General features: G+C 37.7%; 1 protein-coding gene across 2 annotated transcripts in view; it reads left to right on the plus strand.

Annotated features, from left to right (window-relative positions):
* Nucleotides 1-20,779, plus strand: part of LOC129276433 (arginine-glutamic acid dipeptide repeats protein-like) — a 28,985-nt gene that overhangs the window by 4,139 nt on the left and 4,067 nt on the right. For both annotated transcript variants that reach the window (XM_054912808.2, XM_064109820.1), the window contains exons 2-17: nt 1,299-1,560; nt 2,077-2,147; nt 3,123-3,228; nt 3,758-3,854; nt 5,375-5,479; nt 6,762-6,938; nt 7,686-7,785; nt 8,174-8,272; nt 9,147-9,227; nt 10,036-10,177; nt 11,405-11,497; nt 12,113-12,309; nt 15,544-15,708; nt 16,420-16,686; nt 17,604-19,651; nt 20,070-20,274. In XM_054912808.2, the coding sequence (XP_054768783.2) occupies nt 1,338-1,560; nt 2,077-2,147; nt 3,123-3,228; nt 3,758-3,854; nt 5,375-5,479; nt 6,762-6,938; nt 7,686-7,785; nt 8,174-8,272; nt 9,147-9,227; nt 10,036-10,177; nt 11,405-11,497; nt 12,113-12,309; nt 15,544-15,708; nt 16,420-16,686; nt 17,604-19,651; nt 20,070-20,274 (4,176 nt within the window). In that variant the 5' untranslated portion in view covers nt 1,299-1,337. The remainder of the gene's footprint in view (nt 1-1,298; nt 1,561-2,076; nt 2,148-3,122; nt 3,229-3,757; nt 3,855-5,374; nt 5,480-6,761; nt 6,939-7,685; nt 7,786-8,173; nt 8,273-9,146; nt 9,228-10,035; nt 10,178-11,404; nt 11,498-12,112; nt 12,310-15,543; nt 15,709-16,419; nt 16,687-17,603; nt 19,652-20,069; nt 20,275-20,779) is intronic.

Genomic DNA, 20,779 nt, shown 5'->3' on the forward strand with positions numbered 1-20,779 from the left:
TTTTGGTTGCATTGAATATGGCCAATTTCATGTACATGTAGAACTCTTGGGGTCAAAAGTTTATAAATTCTTTGAGCAATCTCTGCATTATCTTGTATTATACTTCATTATGTTTTTTTTAATGTGAATTTAATTGAATTGAACTGGAAAAAGAGAACCTGATCGAGCTCCATAATACATGTACAAAGCTTTGTGCACTCATTCAGTGAACAAGGTTATGATCAAGGTTATGATATAACCTTGTTCTCTGTTAGTACATGTCTGGCAAAATAAGGTTGGCAATGTTTGGCTTATTTTCTCTTTTTCTTTTGAACAAATGCTTGATTTTTTGACGCTGTCAGTGTCCATTACAGCTATTCATCATATAACTTGGCTCTTAAGTAAATTGACTTTGTTTAATTATTTTTTCTAAATTAGAAATAGAGATTGGAAAATGACAATTTTCTTGCAATTTCACTTACCACCAATAGAAGGTGTACACAGAAATATGCCCAAAATTGAAGATTTTGAGTGCTCTGGTGAATACAAAAATGATCCCCTGGTTACGGTACTAATGAAAAATAAATTGCAACTGTATGGAAATTAGGTATTTTTTATTACAAAAGTGATATTTCAATGAACTTTTGAAGTGTATGCTCTGTACTGCATTGGCATACCATAGATCTACATGTAGATTCCCCACAGGCAGGGTGGTTGCAGTGAACTAGTGGCTTAGTGCTTGATATTAGGAATGATTTTTAATTTATGACATTGATCAATATGTGGAATCACTTCTAAAAATCAATTGTAAAAATTAGTTGTTAGACTTTGTTTTACATGGCCTGGCTCTTGGAGTTGCCTTTTACCCACAGCCAAAGTTAGCATGATAAAACAATTTGTTTTAAAATGCATTTCAAGACAAATTTTTAATTTAATTGAAATAAAACACTTATATAAGAAACAAGTTCTAAAATATTTTTCATCGTAATCCTACCGACAGCTCTGAGTTGAACTCTATCATGGCCTAGCGTCCTTTGGTAAGGCGTCAATCCACAATTTGCCACTCTCCACCCAGGTGTTAAATGGGTACCTGGTAGGATGCGAAAGCCTATGCAGTATGCCTACATGTAGCAATTGAGTCTTGGAACTCTTGTTGGAATGCTCCCCAGGGAGTGGAGAAGGTGCATTCATTGTATGCGGGCATGCAAGGATCCAATGAGCAGGTTAATAATATATCTGTACAGCTCTTAGAGACGTCGTTCCGATGTGTTAAGCGCTATATAAATGCGGAATATCATTATTATTATTATTCTTCACAGAATTCAACTTTGACCTTTAACCTCTCCTTCCAATCCACAATGGGTGAGAAGAAGGAAGGAGAGGGGGAGACTCCCTCCAACCAGTCAACACCGACCCACAGACGAAAGCGTTCTCTTGAAAACGAGAAGCAGGATGATGGAGAACATGAGAGGAGACGGAGTCATTCTCGTAAGAGCACTCTGGAATCAAGGACAGAGCGCAATAGTGATGGTGAGGTGGTGCTTTATAGGGCAAAGGATGGCACAGAGTATGAAGTTGGAGGTATGTAATGCGCTATTTTACCCTTTAAAAATTAACAATACTAGCATGTTCAGGTCAGATTTATCTATTCTTTAGGTAATTTAATGTATCCAAATGATTTATTTAAGGATTATCCTTCCCCTAGTAATTAATGTAGAATTTATTTTTTGTGTGTGTGCATTTATTTTCCTTTTAAGTTTAAGAAATTCTGGAAAAAAATGTTGTGCACTTTCATGTTATGATTTTACTGTTCCCTGCAAAGGAATGCTCTTCATATATATATATCCTAACATGAAATGTGATAAATTAGCTGAAAAGTATGGCTCAAACAATCGTTTTTGTCCCATTTATGTATTTTAGTGTGCTGTGCAGTGTGTACGCCACTCATAGCAAAATGGTTCAATTTTATAACTTTGCTGATTCTAAATTATAGAACATTGCACTAAATCCTATTCTGTTTCACTTCAAGACTTAATATTTATCCTTCAGTAATTAAGATTTAACTCAATAGGTGATTATTTTTGTTCCCTTCTTTAGATGATGTTTACATGGAAAGCCCTCGAGCTGAAATGCCTTATTTCATCTGTGCTGTGCATGAATTCAAAGTGGTAAGCTCATTATTTCTCCTAGTGATTTGGCTATATGATTATTGTATTTTTTTATTATTGATTGGCTATTAATATAACACATTGATTTATATTCCTCTGTATTTTTTTATGCTGAGTTGATAACAAGTTTGCCTTTACACTTATTCAATGTTATTCAATCTTTTATTGAATTATAAGTGAAACTTATTTTAAAAAAATCTTTTATTTCGATTAAAAACACAAGAAAAACATACAAGATTTAATTATAAAAGTTGAAAGGACTGTGTGAAAAGCATATCTTGTTTTTTCTCCATTCTTTTGGAGGCATACATGTAACTTGTGAGGATAGGGCCTTGTACATGTTAACATATACCTGGTCCATGATACATGTCACATACCATGAGCTGGTACCCCAAAGGGTGGAAGATTAAAGAAATTTGTATATGATAAGTAAATAATAATATACAAACTTTATTGGGCGCTTTATACAAAAGTTTCAAAGCGCTAAGAAAGAAGGGGGGAAATACATGTACAAGATATCTCAGAAAAAGAACAACAAAGGAACTGAAAGTGAGAACACCATTACGAAAAATTAATTATACGTACAAATAAAGAGATAATCGGTGAATACACAACTTGAATATAACGGGTCGATAATCATGTATGTAAATTTGAATAATCCTAATAACTAAGCTTACAATCCGACTTCAAAAATCTGAACACAATATGATAATGCAAATTAACTAAGGGGGATAATTTCATACAGAACACAAAAGAAGCAAAAAATAGGCAAGTGAAACTTATTAAAAAACATATAATAAGTAAAGTGGCTTTAATTGGCACTTAAAATTTTCTTTACACAAAAGAAAGTTGTGATCAGCATCTAAGCTTAAGATACAGGCAAATTTTGTTTCTGCATTGGCATACAATTGATTGTAAATGGCATGATTTGAGCAATCTGACTGGTTCTATTTGTAATTGATTTTTCATTTTCAGAGCAAGAGAGAAAATGTCCATGTGGTTGTGAAATGGTATTATCGCCAGTCGGAAGTGCCTGATTCGGTCTACCAGCTTCTCATGCAAGATAGGCATGTGGAAAACAGTAAGTAGGCCTACTATAATTCAAAATTGTTTTTGTTATTAAACTACATGTATCTTTACTCAGATATCAAACCAGCCCATATCTATGTATTACTGTTTTATTATCAGTAATGAATGTAAAAAGGGAGTAGCCTAGATAGGCCAATGGCTTTTTGTTACTCCCTCACATCCCATTCATATACTTAATGTTTTTTTCTTCAGTTGTTAATTTTGTGTAAATTGTACAACTGTCATTGTTGTGTTTACTCTATTAGATTAACTCACTATTATATTGTACCCTGTTTTTAAGAGATGTGAAATAAATGAATTTGAATTTTGAAATACATCTCATAATCTGTACTTACTCAGAATTAATTCAGTGCTGTATGTTAAACTCATGTCTATTATGCTTGTTATACTGTATGTAATTTTAATTATTGCTGAATAAGATAATAATGATAACATACAAGATCACAATACAACAAGATAACAATATGAACCTGAAGGTCCATGCAAATTACATTTTTCTTCCGATGTTTGTTTTATATCAGATTCTGGTCAAGACCTTGTCACTGCAGATCCTATTGCCAAGAACAGAGAGCTCTTTATATCAGACACCATAGAAACGTATCCAGTATCAGCTCTAAGGTGTGTTTGCCATTCATGGCTCTTTATGTCAGTCAAAGAGGTTGAAAACATTTTTTTCTTCTTTTTTTTTAACAAGTGCACACCTAGTTACAAGAATGCATATAGCATTTCCATTTATTTGAAAGCACTGTCCATTAAATACCTTGCTCATGGGCATGGGTGCTGCGGCCGGGGATCAAACCCCTAGACTCAGTGTTTCCACAGATCCGAAACAAATTTTCCGAAACTGAATCCTAAACTTCACGAAATTCAAAGACATTTCCTGGAATTTTCAAGTTTGATTTTTAACAAAAATATAGCAATATTGCAGCGAGCCTAAATTTGGTCCAACTGACAAACATCAAGGAAAGTTGCAACGTTTAATTGTTGTTTAATTGTAAATTTCGGATTACCTGGCATTTTTTCAGTACCCGAAAGTTACCTGAAAATGATCGGGATTACCTGAAATTCTGGTAATTTCCTTCACAAAGTGGAAACACTGCCTAGACTTGCAAATGTTTAGTCGGCACCAGCACCTTAGACCGCCCGGCCATGGTACCTCCACCTGGTTAAATACTTGGGGGGCTCCACCTGGTTGAATACTTGGGGGGCAGGATGAGCGTGAATGGAGGGTGCAGGGCAGCTGTGACAGCAAGGGCAAGATTTGGATGGGTGAAGTTTAGGGAATGCGGAGACTGAGATGTTTTATGGGAAAAGGTTTCCTCTGAAGATAAAAGAATAGTCTATATGAGTGGTGTGAGATCAGCAATATTGTATCGGAATAATTTTGCTTTACAAATTTGAATAGCATTTTTGGTCATAAGAGAAAAGCTCTCAACTAAGTAATGTACAGTCCTATGTAAAAATATGCTATACAAAAGACATTGCGCATAGCAGTCTTTCAAAAATGTGGGGCAAATTGCGATGCGATACCAGGAAAATTATTCCCTGTGTATACATGTAGGAGTGAAATGTGGTATATGAGTGGAAACGAGATGGGGATTCTGAGAAGGACTGAGAGAGCAACGATGAGAGCGATGTGTGGTGTGGAACTGATGGAAAGGAAAAAGATTGAGGTTTTGATGCGGATGTTGGGTTTGGAAGAGACGGTGGATCAGATGGCGAAGGCAAACGGAGTACCTTGTTATGAGCATGTGTTGAGGAGGGATGTTGATCATGTTTTAGAAGGGGGCTTGAGTTGGAGGTGGCTGGTCAGAGGGGAAGGGGGTGACCAAAGAAGACAGTATGGAAGAAGCAAGTGTTGGAGGAGAGTAGGAGGATAGGGAGGAGGGGAGAGGGTGATTGCTGTAAGTGTGATGTCAATCCATCCATCCCTGTTGTCAGGGACTCAACCGGATTTAAAACCTGGATTACTACGACTTCTACTATTGCCATAGAGACATATCCAACTTGTCACTCAAATGGTTCTGTTCAATCTATTTCCACAACTGCTCCAGATGAAAAGCTTGCAGACAGTGTACATACCTGTGCATGTATAATTAATATATACTGTGCTCTTTTCTTTGCTGTATGTATTTCAGGCGTAAGTGTACCGTGTACCATTTCAAAGACATCCATGAAGCAAAGGACTTTGAGGCCACATCAAACACATTCTTCTACATCCTCAGCTACAATCCAGAAACAAGGTATATGGAACCCAAGTTTCATTTAAAAGGGGAAAATGAGTATTTCTTAATGGACAAGTCCACCCCCAGCAAAAAGTTGATTTAAATAATAAGAGAGAAATCCAACAAGCATAACACCGAAAATTTCATCAAAATTGGATGTAAAATAAGAAAGTTCTGCCATTTTTAAGTTTCCGCTTAATTTCACAAAACAGTTATATGCACATCCTGGTCGGTATGCAAAGGAGGGTACTGATGACATCACTCACTATTCCTCATTGTCCTGTGAGACAAAGTTTTATTCCTCCCTAAACATGTGGAATTACCATTGTTATAACATCTTATGGTTCAGTTAAATTGGTCCTTAATGTCAAATTGGTAAAAAAATGAAATATTGTATAATTCAAACAATAAAAAACGAAAGAAATAGTGAGTGATGGACATCATCGACTCTTCTCATTTGCATGTCACTGAGTTGTGCATATAACTGTATTGTGAAAAATAAGCGAAACTTTAAAATGTCATAACTTTCTTATTTTACATCCAATTTCGATGAAATTTTCAGCATTATGCTTATTTGATTTTTCTGTGTTGATTCAAATCAACATTGGAGAAAAATAGGGGTGAAGGTTTGATGACACTCCATCCCAGAAAAACAGAGTTATGAATTTTTAAAACTTTGATTTTGTGACGTCTCCTCCATATGCCGTCTGATATAAAGTCCCCAAAATATTATTTTCTCAAATGATAATAAGTGGACCAAGTGGAATTAGAATTATTTGGCTTTAGACTTTAGATGAAATGAGAATTAAACTAAGTGGATACCAGACCAAGAGTAGTGTAGACCAAATTGCAATTAGACCAAAGTGATAGTATTCTCAAAAGTGGTTTCAATTAATAATAAAAATAATAACGGTATATTTACCCTGGGTAGCCACTTCAGTTCCGAAAACTGTTCTCCCAGCGGACCCTGCTATTGTTGTACAATGGTGTAAAACCATGGACTATATGTAGATTTTTTTTGGACAATCATACTTTCATCGCTTACCCTTTTCCAATTATAGATGCCCGCTTTTGGCAAGGGCGAGAAGTTCATGCTTCAATGAAGTGTGATGATATGAGAAATCTGCATAGACCATGGTTTAATCCCTTGGTACAATTGAAACCTCTTGAGACTACGGGCCTATGGCTTTAACCCATGTGGTATTACATGTAAGTTATTAGTAAGAAGTAAACCAACTGCTTGCAAAGCAAGTAAGTATAAAAATGCCCCAACCAAGAGTTATATTTCTCTGTATTTCAGACGCCTTGCCGGTACCCAGGGTGAAATCCGCGTTGGACCAAGCCATCAGGCTGTGCTACCTGATATCAGACCCAAGTTACCATCTTCTCGGGGTACTAATCTGGATTTTGAAGAGCTTAGCTGGATGCCTGACGTCATGAATGATATAGATCTCAAGATGTACCTCCAAGCAGCCAGGTAATCAAGATGTGCTACATTTATATAGCTTGTAATACAACTGTTTTGAAGCTCTGCATGTTGTTATTAATACTGCCGTCCCACAGCAAAAGGAAGCAAGTTCTGTGGAATGGGTTTCTTAGTAAATCAGGAAAGTGTGTCATAGTTTTACATGTAATAATAGTAATAAAAATGTAATTATATAGAGTTAGTTGTTTTCAAAATATTTATATTTCGTGAATTGGAGGCTATATGACTCCAGTTCCTTTTTAGCATCATTTAAACATCCCTTGCTTAGTTAGACTACCAATTTATTCTGTTGCTTACAACTTTTGAGAAATTCCTCCTGTCGGTACCCATTCACCTAAACTGGGTTGAGTGCAGCATGGAGTATGGATGTATTTCTATATTGGAATACATTTAATTCTCTCTTCAATAAACATATCAGGACAGAAAAAAGAAGTTTACCGTGAACAAATGGTGGAATTAAAAATTGACCAAAGTACAAACAGATGAAACTTTCTTTTACAAAAGTGTTATTAATGCTACATCCTGTTGGATTTATTAGAAATTGTTCATTACTGGGAAGTGCTGTTTTTTTTTAAAGAAACATTACTGTTGGGGAAAGAACCCTGTCTTAATTATTGAGGAAGACTTGAATCTGAGCATTTAGATTTCAAAGCAATTTGTATCCATTGATAAAACCCAGATTAAGTACATGTAGTAACAGGCAATTTCTAATCTCTATATTGACCTTTGACCTTGCAGGAGTATGGCAGCCTTTGTTGGAATGTGTGATGGGGGTTCCCCTGAGGAAGGATGTGAAGTAGCATCGAAGGATGAAACAACCATCAATGCTATCACTGTGGTATGTATTGTATATACTCATTCTCATTAAGTTTTGACAAGGAGGGGGCGTAATTGTTGGGGTTTTGCAGATGTGTATCAATCAGATATAATGATTTTCGAGGAAGTGACACGTATGTTTAAATTTTTGAATACCCCCCCTCCCCCGCCTCCCCTTCTATCTCTCTCACCCCATCTCTCTTTCTTGTTTAATTGTCTGCATACACTTTTACATGTGGAATATTGGGGGAGGGGGTTAGAGGCTAAATGCTCTCTTTATATGCTTGTACATACAGAAATTTGTCATGAATTAGTTGATTATGAATTTACATAATTTCCATGTTTATATGTATTTTTCCCTTGAATGTTTTTTTTCCTCTCTCTCTCTCTTTGTGCCTTTTACATACTAGCTTCATGAGAACCATTATAACTGTGGAAAGGCCTTGCAGGAGCTCGTCAAATACCCAGTCCCGAGATCTATTGACAAGAAATGGACGGAAGAAGAAACGGTAAGGTTCATTCAATTATGATTCATAGTCAAGTATATGTAGTGTTAATATATTTTCTTCAAGAAATTGTTGCATATGTGACGAGCCACCCAGAACCAACAATAAGTCACCAGGGGCCCGTAACACAAAGCTTAGCAATGATCGTAAAACATTTTTCTACGATCGATCCCATTGACCACAATGTACAATCAATCGTAAAAATCATGCGTACGATTAATCGCTAACCTTTGTGTTACGGGACCCAGGGAAGGTTCTCTGTAAATAACCCAAAAGTAATTTGGTCTTCAAAAAGTACATGTAAATGATACAAGATGGCATATCTGAAAGAGTAATTCTATTTCTGTATACTGTTAAAATTTCAATATATAAAGTTGAATAAAAGACTAGATACAGGACTTTCTTTGCTACCATTTTGTCTGGACTGCTTAGAAGTCAGATTGCACAGTGTGCACATCTAATGCTCGAGGTAAACCCCCAAACTTCAAACCTGGTTTTCTCCTTATTTTTTTAAGCTTTCACTGAATTTATTCTACGTTCAATCAAGTACTTTTGTGGGTTATTGTTGATGAATTTTGACAAGTTATATATCCTTGTAAAGCTTAGAATGAGCTTTTTCAAGCTAAATAGAAATCTCAATACTTTGGATTGACTGAAATGACAATTTTTTTTTAATAATCAGTTTGGTGTTTTTTCACTTGGAATGAAATATTTAAGGTGTTTGTGCAAATTGTAATATAAAATAAATTTTCATGGGATGAGGAGAGTAATCATTCTAGAAATGACTTGACAAAAGTTTGGAAGATAATCCATTTTGAATAAAACATGAGAAATGGCAACTCATTTTTTTTTCTTTTTTTTCTTGTACTTATTATAGAAACTGTTCATCAGGGGATTGCGGCAGTTTGGCAAGAATTTCTTCAGGATTAGGAAAGATTTCTTACAGCACAAGGATACGGTAAAGATGTCCAAACTCTTTCCAGTTCTGTAATTCATATTACAATCGTAGATCATCATCATTCAAATTAACTTGTACATGTAACTTGGTAGTAGGTCTGATTTCTATCTACATGTATACAAAAGATCATTCTTGGACAGCTTGGTTACTGCCAAGAATATATTTTTTTTATTCATATGTTTAATTGGGTCAACACAGACCAAGTATAAACAAAAATAACAAATCAAACATAATTAAACTATTTACAAGTAATCATAACATCATTACAAAAAAACAAAAATATAAAGTAATAATAAAAAGAAAAGAAAGACAAAAAAAGCAGAAAGTTTTATGCAATGGCACAGACGTGATATTTTTCACAACTCTGATGGCAAGTTTTCGTATGCTCATACACAGTAAACAGGATACATACAATGATACATGTACAGATGACAAAAATTATAATTCATACTTCCATTTCTTAAAATGAGCCGCGAGTTTGTGTCTTATTTTGGCCACACAATATTCAATTTCTTTTTGCTTCGTAACAAAAGATCTAAATGCTCCAAAGTTTGGCTCAACTTTGCTGACCTTACAAATGAAAATGAAGTACTTCAATATTAAAAATAAAGAATATTATTATTATTTATATCATATTATTCTTAAGCCTCCACCCTCTGAATTGGTTGTTTGTCCCGTTTTCAATCTCATGACAACTTGAAAACCATATAATGGGTCACCTTCAAACTTGGCTCATGGGAGAAATTTATATCATACTGTTTATGATTGCAATACCGCATACATATATCTTTAAATTTGTATATTGCAGAGAGACTTGGTTGAGTTCTACTACTACTGGAAGAAAACACCCGAAGCTAACCATCATCGTATCTACAGACGTCATCGGAGACAGAGCGTGCTCAGTCGCAGGAACTATGGACGTAACATCAGACCACCTTCTAGTGAATTCTGTAAGCAAATGATGCTACCAATTATGCTACCAAAATGGTGATGTAACTGTTATGTGCTCAGGAAGTACTTAAGAATGTCTATTTGCGCTACAATAGTCCTGGCAATGCACAGCACTTTCGTTAGATTATTGTTCCCTTTGGGAGGAAGGGGGAGGGCACGTCTTGCAGAGCTGCCAAGTAGTACGATTTTTCCGTATTTAGTACGTTTTTGCAACCAAATTACGGCAGTACGTTTTTTTTGTTGGTTTTTTTTACATTTTTTTTTACAAAATCAAAATTTATTGAGAAAAATCATCTCTATATGTCTCTATTTCATAAAATGTACACAAATATGGTTATTAGATCAATGTAATTTCAAGTAACTTGTTTTTTTTTCAATCATTTTGTAAAAACCAGGGTGAGATATACACAAGTCTCAATGTTTTTTTTTTTTCATCTGCAAGAGCAGTGCACATTTTAGCTTGCATGCAGCTTGAGCGCCGTGATGGGCGAGTGCGCCAAGCATTTTATTATGAAATACACTTTTTTGGGGGAAAATACAAAATATTTATCTCACACGGTAAAAATACTGATTTTTTTGTCAAAATACTGATTTTGGGGGATAAGAATACTGAAAATGCAAAATACAACTTGGCAGCTCTGCGTCTTGATCTCCCTGGGATTACCGCCCATGTTCTTGGCATTATAGTTTGGCCGTATGTAGAAAAAATGGAATAAGAACAATTTCCAAGCAATCAGGGAAATCTGAGTCTATAAATTTGAGGCTATGAAGGGAGCCTTGTATGTGCATCACTATGGAATAAATTCACACTTTTTGTGTATCATTCTCATACATTTAATGATTCAAGAGTTCAGAACTTCTTGCTGAATACAACTATTGATAGTCTAATAGTAAACCTACAATTTATTCTGAAATCTTGTGTGTGTGTTTTGTTTTTTTGCATCCGGGATGAATTTCTATGCACAGCTGTAAGGAATTCTACTTAGGTGATAAAAAAAGAAGTACATGCATTTTAAACGTATAAACCTAAATGTATACATATATTTAGATACCTAGGGATTCATTGTTTAAGGAAGTACATTTCTTTTAATCTATCCAGTACTTTTACAAAACACATTATTATTGTTGTTATTATTATTATTATTATTGTTATTATTATTATTATTATTGTTATTGTTATGATTTATATTTTTGTCTCAGTAATATTTCTTTCACATCTCTTACAGTGGATCTGAGTTCAGCTAGTGAGTGTGATCTTGACAGTGATGATAGTGAGAAGAATCTAAGTGGATATGCATGCAGACACTGTTTTACAACAAGTAAGTTCTTACAAATACCTCCTCCATATATGCCGGTTATCTGTGAAAAAGCTGTACATGATGCAGCTACTTTTCAGATGTAAGCCTTTTGATGGCGTATATGAGCGGATGTCGCTGAATTTACTATTGGACGGCAAAGTAACCTTTATGGAGAATGAAAGAAACCCTTGGAACAAGTTTGCTTTTGTGAAAACAGAAATATCAAAGAAGTGAGTCAGTGATAGCTTGAGAAACAAATAATTAAATAATACAAAAGTTATGAGCATTTGAATCATAAGACAACTAAATGATATGGAAATCCTCAAATCGTGATGTCACACTAATTCGAATAACACACCTATATGTATTAACTACTTTGTATATTTATAACTCGGTTATCATGTTACCAATTAATTAAAAAAAACTACTTGCCCCTCAAAGCATTTTAGTTTTCATTATACAAATGCAACTGTTGGCTAAATTATTCTTCTTATTACAAATATATGCATGTAGTTATCTCAAAAGGTATTTTCAAAGACTAGCTACTTATAATGCACAGTCAATGAGAGAGTACCGTACACACAGGGTCGTTCCATTTGCTTCCTGTAATAATCAACTTGATTTTAATCCCATCAGGCTCAAAAGACTGGCACCACGGGGGAAGAGACAGAGTTCTCCTGTGTACAGACTGTCGAGTGTACTTCAAGAAGTATGGGATCCTTCGTCCCATCCAGAACCCTCGTGCTCCGCCTGCCTTCATGTTCAAACCTGTCCGGGAAGGCGAGTCGTTCGACGTCAAGAAGAATCTACGCACAAGGAGACATAGGGAATTGGTACGTTTCATGGAGAGTTATCAAACTTTTAAAGGGGTAGTTTACCCTGACGATAAGTTGGTTTTATTAAACTAGAGAAAAATGTTGGCAAAGGTTTGACGAAAATCCATTAAAGGGTAAGAGAGTAATGAATTTTTAAATATTTTTCAATTTTTTGTGATATTACATGCGAGCAGCTCCCCTAAATATCATGTAATATAAATTCCATAAATTGAATTTTTTATGGAACATGATAGAACATGATGAATAGAGATGTTTTTCATGATGTGTCTGATGATAAAACCAATGCTCAAATAAAATCCCTTTCAAGTTTTGAGGAAATGGATATAAAAAATAAAATTATAGCACAACATATAAAGGACCTGCTCATCTCCTAACGTCACAAAATTGTTTTAAAAAAAATCATAATTCTTTGACATATTGTCATTGAATCTTCAATGCTTTTCTCTAATTTGTATACGCCCGTCCTAGGACGGGCCGTATTATGGTATCACGCTCGGTGTCCGCCTGTTAACTTTTCCTTGTAAACGAGATAACTTTTGTTTGACTTAACCTAGGCTCATATAATTTGGTGTGTATGATACTAGCATGGATCCCAGGAAGCCTATTGATTTTGAGGTCAAAGGTCAAGGTCACAGTGACATATTTTCATCTTACCCTTCTTCAGTCCTTGTAAACGTGATAACTTTAGTTTAACTTAACCTATGCTCATATAATTTGGTGTGTATGATACTAGCATGGATCCCAGGAAGCCTAATGATTTTGAAGTCAAAAGGTCAAAGTTCAAGGTCACAGTGACATGTTTTCATCTTACCCTTCTGCAGTCCTTGTAAATGCGATAACTTCAGTTTCACTTAACCTAGGCTCAATTAAATTGGTGTGTATGATACTAGCATGAATGCCAGGAAGCCTATTGATTTTGAGGTCCAAAGTTCAAGGTCACAGTGACATGTTTTCATCTTACCCTTCTGCAGTCCTTGTAAATGTGATAACTTCAGTTTAACTGAACCTAGGCTCATATAATTTGGTTTGTATGATACTAGCATGGATCCCAGGAAGCCTAATGATTTTGAGGTCAAAAGGTCAAAGTTCAAGGTCACAGTGACATGTTTTCATCTTACCCTTCTGCAGTCCTTGTAAATGCGATAACTTCAGTTTCACTTAACCTAGGCTCAAATAATTTGGTGTGTATGATACTAGCATGGATCCCAGGAAGCCTAATGATTTTGAGGTCAAAAGGTCAAAGGTCAAGGTCACAGTGACTTATTTTCATCTTACCCTTCTGCAGTCCTTGTAAACGCAATAACTTCAGTTTAACTTAACCTACATGTATGCTCATATAATTTGGTGTGTATGATACAAGCATAGATCCTAGCAATTCTATCGATTTTGAGGCCATAAGGTCAAAGGTGAAGTCGCCACCTTCCACTTTTCTTGCTTGACCAATAACTCCATTTTCCACGTTACAGACGGGCGTATTATATGCTCGCCTTAGCGACACTCTTGTTTTTTTTAACTTTTATAGCCGCCAACTTATTTAAAGTTTGAATTTGCCTAGTAGAATTTTCTTATTTTTTTCGTAAAAGAGACCCTTTGACTTGCCTTGCTGTGCGACTATGCCAGAACCTCTCTTGGTTAACTTGATACTACTCAGTTGTAAAAAAAATCTAAAAGGTTCATGAAGGTGTTGTGCCAGTGCAGACATGAAAAAGCAGGCCTTCAACTGATCCTACTCTTTCTACTTTTTTGTGAAAGTCCTTATTTTCCTTGAAAAATTCCTTATTTCATTAGTTTTTCCTTTTTTTGTCTAAAAGAATGTTATATTATTGCTTTCATATTTTGTTTTGAGTTGAATAGTCTTAACAGATCGTTGTCAAGATTACTGTACCTATTACCATCCCCTGTTTGTGAGGTTGATTTTTATTTATATTTTAAAAAGTATTTTGTGTACGATTAATTACTTTGCTGAAATACATGTAAATTAATATGGAACTATTAAAAAAATAAGGGAGAGACAGTAAATCGAGTTCAAAATAAAATAATGTCATTAATAAAAAAGAAAGTGAAATTCATAGAGGTTCGTCGGCTTCATAGATATGAAATCCTATAAATGCAACGGGAGAAACCATACATGTACATGTTTGAGCTGTTTATTGGACAAAGCAAAAAAGTAATAAAAAAAGTAAGAAATAAACCTATAATGCAACATAGATCAATAGGGGATATACAGATGTTTAGGAGAACCATCAATGAATCTCAGAAGATATGCAATCAGTTTCTTTATCAGTAAGGTGAAAATGGAACCAGCAGTGTAGCATGCGTATGGACAGTTTCTCTATGAAGTTGAAGATGGAACCTTTTTGGTAATTTTGCTCCTAATTTTCTCCTTCTTTGTCAACCAAGACCAGTTGAAGGCTTGAATAGGCTCTATGTGCCATCATGGCTTACATTGACATTGGGTGATTTCAAGTACGGTGTTGAAATCTGGTGTTGGTGTTGTGACAACACCAACACCAGCCACAACACCGTACTTGAAATCAGGCTGGTGTTGGGATTGACCTCGGAAAATATGACGTATTTCCGGCAGTTCGTGTTGAATGCTGGTGTTGAATGTCGTCTGCTGAACCCAGCACTGCGGCTGGTGTTGACGATCTACGTGCAATTTCCCCATTCACCAACACCAACCCCCAGGATTGGGAAAATCATGATTTCAAGTTCGGTGTTGGTGTTGGTGTTGGCAATCTCAAGCTCGTGAACGGGCGGCGAACACGATGAAACATCCCCGTAAAATTAGCTTTTACAGTTAAGATGAGTACAAATCATTTGAGCTGTATATATTTTGATGAAGAATAATGTTTACTCTTTCGAATTCTTGAATTAATTAAAACATTGGTATTCTGTACGATGAGAATTTAATGCATTTCTCTCCGATTTCATTTTCGTCGTCGAGACTTCTCGCGTGAAGTTGAGATGATTTAGCAGCGCAGCGCAGAGGCGTGACGTCATGTGTTATCGATAACGCAATCGGTATCATTCCTCTGAACCCAGCTCGGTGTTGGAGCTCGGTTCGGCGGCCTTTTTACGCTCTCAACACCAACACCAACCCCGAACACCGAACTTGAAATCACCCATTGGTTTACCAAAGAGAGTGCCATCGATACCAATTATGAACTCGGAAATACAGTTTGGTGATAGGTAGCATGTGATCATAATAACTTTTCTCTCTGTGTACAGGTGAACAGTTCATCCCGTGCTGGTCGTAATAAGCACTTAGACGGTGTGGCGAGCGAACCTAGCAGTCCTTTGAATCACAGGAGAGGGAGCGGTACATACAGCCATAACTCGCCCAGCGAACTCAGTACATCAAGCGAGGGCAGCATCAAGTCTAAGAAAATCAAGGTAAGATATTGAGACTATTTGTGGTTAGGGTGGGCAAACAACATAAATGCTTATAAGAAAGTTATATTAAAAAAAAAACCAGAAGGTTACAATCCTGTGGAATGGTCCTGGGGTCCTTTCACAAAACTTTATAACAAATTTGCAATAACAGTTTAAGGCTACTAAAATCCTTGAATTTGATTGGTTGATAGGAAACTGTTATAGAAATGGTGCATTTAATTATTTATATCTCGTCTTATGAAACGGGACCTTGGTCATATGAGGACGAATGGCTGACCATCAAATGGCTCTAAAATGGGCTAAATGGCAATTACACCAAATGTTCAATAGACAAACTGGTTGTAGATTGACTAGGATTAGACCGTGTAGGATTTGACCAAAGGGAAAGTAGACAAAGGAGGGGGCTTCGTGGTCTAGTGGTTGTGACTCTTGTCTTTCAATCTGAGGGACGTGGGTTCGATTCCCAGCCATGGTGTGTTTTCCTTCAGCAAGAAATTTACCCACATTGAGCTACTTTCAACCCAGGTGAGGTGAATGGGTACCTGGTAGGAAGAAATTCCTCAAATGCCACAGCATCTGTAGGCAGCACGGCTATAGCCAGGGTAATGCGTAGTTGAGTTATGCATGTACATATAGAAATTGCGCGGTATAAATGTACAATTATTATTAGCTGTAGACCGATCATCAATTTACCTTGGTGTTTGATTTCAGGTGGAGAGTGATCAAGGTCCCGACAGCCCAGCCAGCTTGCCTCCCAGGATCAAACAAGAACCGGAAGAAGAGGAGTTGGAGGAAATGGAAGACATGCCGGAGCAGGAGGTCGAACAGGAGGACGAGGTGGAGGAGGAGGAAGAAGAAGAGGAGGAAGAGGGAGATGAAGAAGATGAGGAAGAGGAGGAGGAGGAAGATGAAGAGGAGGAGGAAGAAGAGAAGAGAGAGATCCAGATGAATGTTCAAGATGTTGAAGCTGATGTGCAGGTGAGGAACCGTGACTGCGTGTTGTTTCATTTTTGGTGTAAAGGATACATTGTCCACAGTATATTCACAGTGTGTCTGTAGTCGGAAACACTGTAAAGAAAACCTTCATACTGTTATAATGCTCCAAATTTTCCATTTTGAATGTTGTATTTCACTGAGTCCATTCTGTGATTATATTGTAAATACTGACCCATTAGAGGTGTCCGCAGTATGAAATTACCTGCACACCTTTAGATTCAAGTATTTTCACATTGAATATTTTTACGTAGTGACTACTTGAATATTCTGTGCACACACTGTGGACACACTTTGAACACACTGTGAGCATACTCTGAACGCACTGAGCACACTGTGAGCACACTGAACGCACAGTGAGCACACTGTGAATGCACTGTGAGCATACTGAACACACTGTGAGCACCTTGTGAACACACTGAACACACTGTAAGTGCACTGTGAACACACTGAGCGCACTGTCAACACACTGTGAGCATACTGAACACACTGTGAGCACCCTGTGAACACACTGTTAGAACACCGAGCACACTCTTATACACTTTGTGGCACTGTGATCTTTCCAGCAGGGATTAACCTTAACTGAAGTTCAGCTAATTAAAATGAAATCTTGTTTTCAATTTATTAGGTGCCATACAAAACACATACAAAAAACTGTATAAAAGCATAAATTTGAATAAAATGATAGTCGATTCTTGATTTTGTTTTGACAATTTTAATTTTTTGCTAGTACATAAATAGTAGATTCGAACAACACTGATAACAATTTAATGGAAAATAAAACTTTGATAAATAACATGAGAATTCAAGGATTTCAAAATTTGAAATAGATATGATAAATGATATTCCGTCATTGCTTTAAAAATTATTAATAGTATGCTTACTGTTGTGTTTCAATGCAGAATGATGAACCATTTGAAGGACCGCCAACTTGCCAACAACCTATCCCACAAACTGATGTTGAAAAGGAAACCCAGCCCGAACCGCCTGTGGCAGAATCTCCAATGCCAGAGCGTCCTATGCCCGAGCATCCTGTTCCGCAGCCACCTGTTATTGAGCCTCGCGTTATTGAGCCACCTCCTTCAGCGCCACCTCAGATAGAGCCATCCGTTAAAGAGCCACCAGTTATAGAGTCACCTGTTACAGAGCCAAGTGTTGCAGTGCCGTCAATGCCAGAGACTGCTGAAATCAAAGAGACGATTGAGATTAAGAAAGAGCCTGTAGAGGAACAGCCCGCCCCAGAACCTGTGATGCCAGCAGCTGTGCCATCACCTGTACCTCACAGGCCCACCCTCCCAACCCCCATCATGCCTGTAATCCTACCTCCAGGAGAAAAGAAGAGCGAAACACAACAACCCTTACCTCATGGTTGCGTCCAACAGGTGTCTACTGCTAGTACCAGGCACGGACCGGCAGTGGTGCTACCACCCTTCACCTCTACAGCAGGTTTGTTCTCTCCATTGGCCATGGCTCAGAGGCGAGGTAGGGAACCTGGAGAGAAGGAATCTAGGAGGGAGAGGAGCTTTGAGACCAGTTTCGTGGACCACATGATTCGGACAGAGCTGGAAGCCAAGGATCCGTCACCTAAGCGAGAACTTGAAGAGGACAAGGCGAGGAGCACTCCTACTGACAAGAAGGAGATTCCTCTTGCTCCACCTCCGCCTATGTATCCTATTGGTTTTCCAGGTGGTCCACCCATGCCAGGGATAATGGGTATGCCACTGATTCCTGGTATGTCCATGCCTCATATCAAGGGATTTCAGGCTCATTACCAGAATAGGGACCAAAGGACTGAAAGTCCAGATCAACAGGCACTCATTGGAGAGTCTTCAATGGGTGGGAGGCAAGCCGAGAGTGGGAGGAAGCCAGAAGAACAGGAAAGGAGTGATGTATATCGCCATGGCAGGGATCATGAACGCCCATCCTCTGTTGATAGAAAGGGTGCTGGAAAAAGCAGCAAGAAGGATGCGGAATCCATCATCATAGATCGTCCTAGTCAGGACAGGGAGAAAGAAAAGGAGATGGAACGTAGCAGGGCAAGAATGGATCCTCCACCGTTGGTGTACAGTGAAGGGTTGCCAAGTTTCCCCCATCACGGAGTTGGAATGCCTCAGATGTACCAAAGGGGCGAGTCAGCTTACATGCCGTATGGAAAGGAACATCCTACTAAACCAAGGGACAGTCAAACACCCCCATTGAGACGAGATCCTGAAACTCGCGACAAACAAGAGAATGTGTCCAAACCAAGGGAAACCTCTTTGGAGAAAGAGAGAAGGTCCAGTTCTCCTTGTCGGGAGGCTGAAGGGAAACCAAGCAAGATGCATCCAGATGAAAGGCCAGGGATGTACCCCCCGCATTCTCTTCCGCAAGAACCTATCATGGTCGGTAATATGCGTATCAAACAAGAGATGCCACCGTATGGCTACCCTCATTATCCTCCCTTTGAGCACCGACCGGGCCACCCTGACACTGCTAAAGGAGGACCATCTTACCCACCCACCCAACCACTTCCTCAACCACCTACATCGGCTGCTGGTGATAAGGGATCCTTTGATATCTCCAAGGTGAAGGCTGAATTTGAAGCTGCGCATAGGAGCATCATGGGTGACCCGAAGCGTATGCAGCAGGCATCTGTCATCACTGAAAACATTCATGCTCCTAGTGGATCGCCATCTGCACCACCTGTCCCATCCCTGCTGCATCCGACAATGAGATTCCCTGATGGGGCAATCAAAATCAAGTCGGAAATGAATGTCGATGAGGAGGTAAAGATACCAAGGGCGATTAAAGAAGAGAGGAAAGAACCTGAGAATGAGAAGAAGGAAGGAGAAAGGAATGAGGAAGCGGAAGAAGAGGAGGAAGAAGAGCAGTATGAAGATCTTGGTAATCGTTCTCCATCCCCAGAGCCTTTGATGGTTGATAGGCTTCTACACACAAGTTCTTCTGCAAAGTATGAATGCATTTTTTTATTTTCACCTTACATTGACTTTATCAAAGTTGATTCTGTTGTAGATGTATGAGGCTTTTACTACTGAAAATAGCATTTAACCAAAGATGACCCCATGTATTCATCTTTTCAGATATGATCACATTTTCTTTTTGACCCCATCTCTGCCTTCATAGCTCCTGGGCATATGGCAATCAATATTGCATAAATGTTCATGAAATGAAATGAAACAATAAAGAAATAAAAGAAAACCAAAATTTCTGTATGCAGAAATAATAATAGGTACTCACACTGAGGCCTAAAGTTGTATATTCTCCATAAGACAATAATTTTAAATGGCACTTTTCATTCATGCAACCTCCACTCCGCTATTCTGTTGGTACTTACCTCTGGCCCTTAATTATAATTTTTCTTCAAACAGATTCATACGTCACTGGTCACGTAGGAACAACTCCTGCAGTCGAACAGACCTCCTGTTCTCACCTCGAGAGGATTCTAAATGGATGCGACGATGTCGTGACCAAGAAAGAAAGAAGCGTTCTAGTAGTAGTCATGAATCAGACAGAGAGAGAAGCTCTTCAGCTAGCCATGATGAAAAGAGCGCTGAAGCAAAGGATAGAATAGCTGTAAGTATGCGCATATATGTATTTTGTACATGTGTATGTTGCTCGTATGATGGCCCTGTGGTATGTTGAACACCCTCTGGGCAGCGAAAGGCAACAGTGCATGATCATTTTGATGAGGTATGGCAGCCGCAGATTTTCTGTCTCCTCAGATAGCCTCATGGCAACTCCCTGACTGCTACAGTGACCATGGAAAGTCACAGCTGCCCTGTAATCATAACTGGCTGTTAGATATTTCAGAATCCATTGTGGTCACGGCTAAGGTGACCGAGACATTAAGTCTCCTTTTTTTGCATCCATTGTCTAAGTCAAATATCTGGTCATGCTCTATTCATAAAGCCTTTTTATTTCTTGCTTTTAGATCTCTCAAACTTTGCTGATATTACAGAGTAGAGTAATGTAGTCAGAAACTTAGTTGTTTATGTACTTTGAATTAAAAAAATACTGAACTCCGCCACTTTGTATACTGTAGGTTTCTGTTATTTTAACCCTTTCAAGCCTTGCGCAT

Source organism: Lytechinus pictus, chromosome 14 (genome assembly GCF_037042905.1).
Source record: "Lytechinus pictus isolate F3 Inbred chromosome 14, Lp3.0, whole genome shotgun sequence".
Taxonomy (NCBI): Eukaryota; Metazoa; Echinodermata; class Echinoidea; order Temnopleuroida; family Toxopneustidae; genus Lytechinus; species Lytechinus pictus.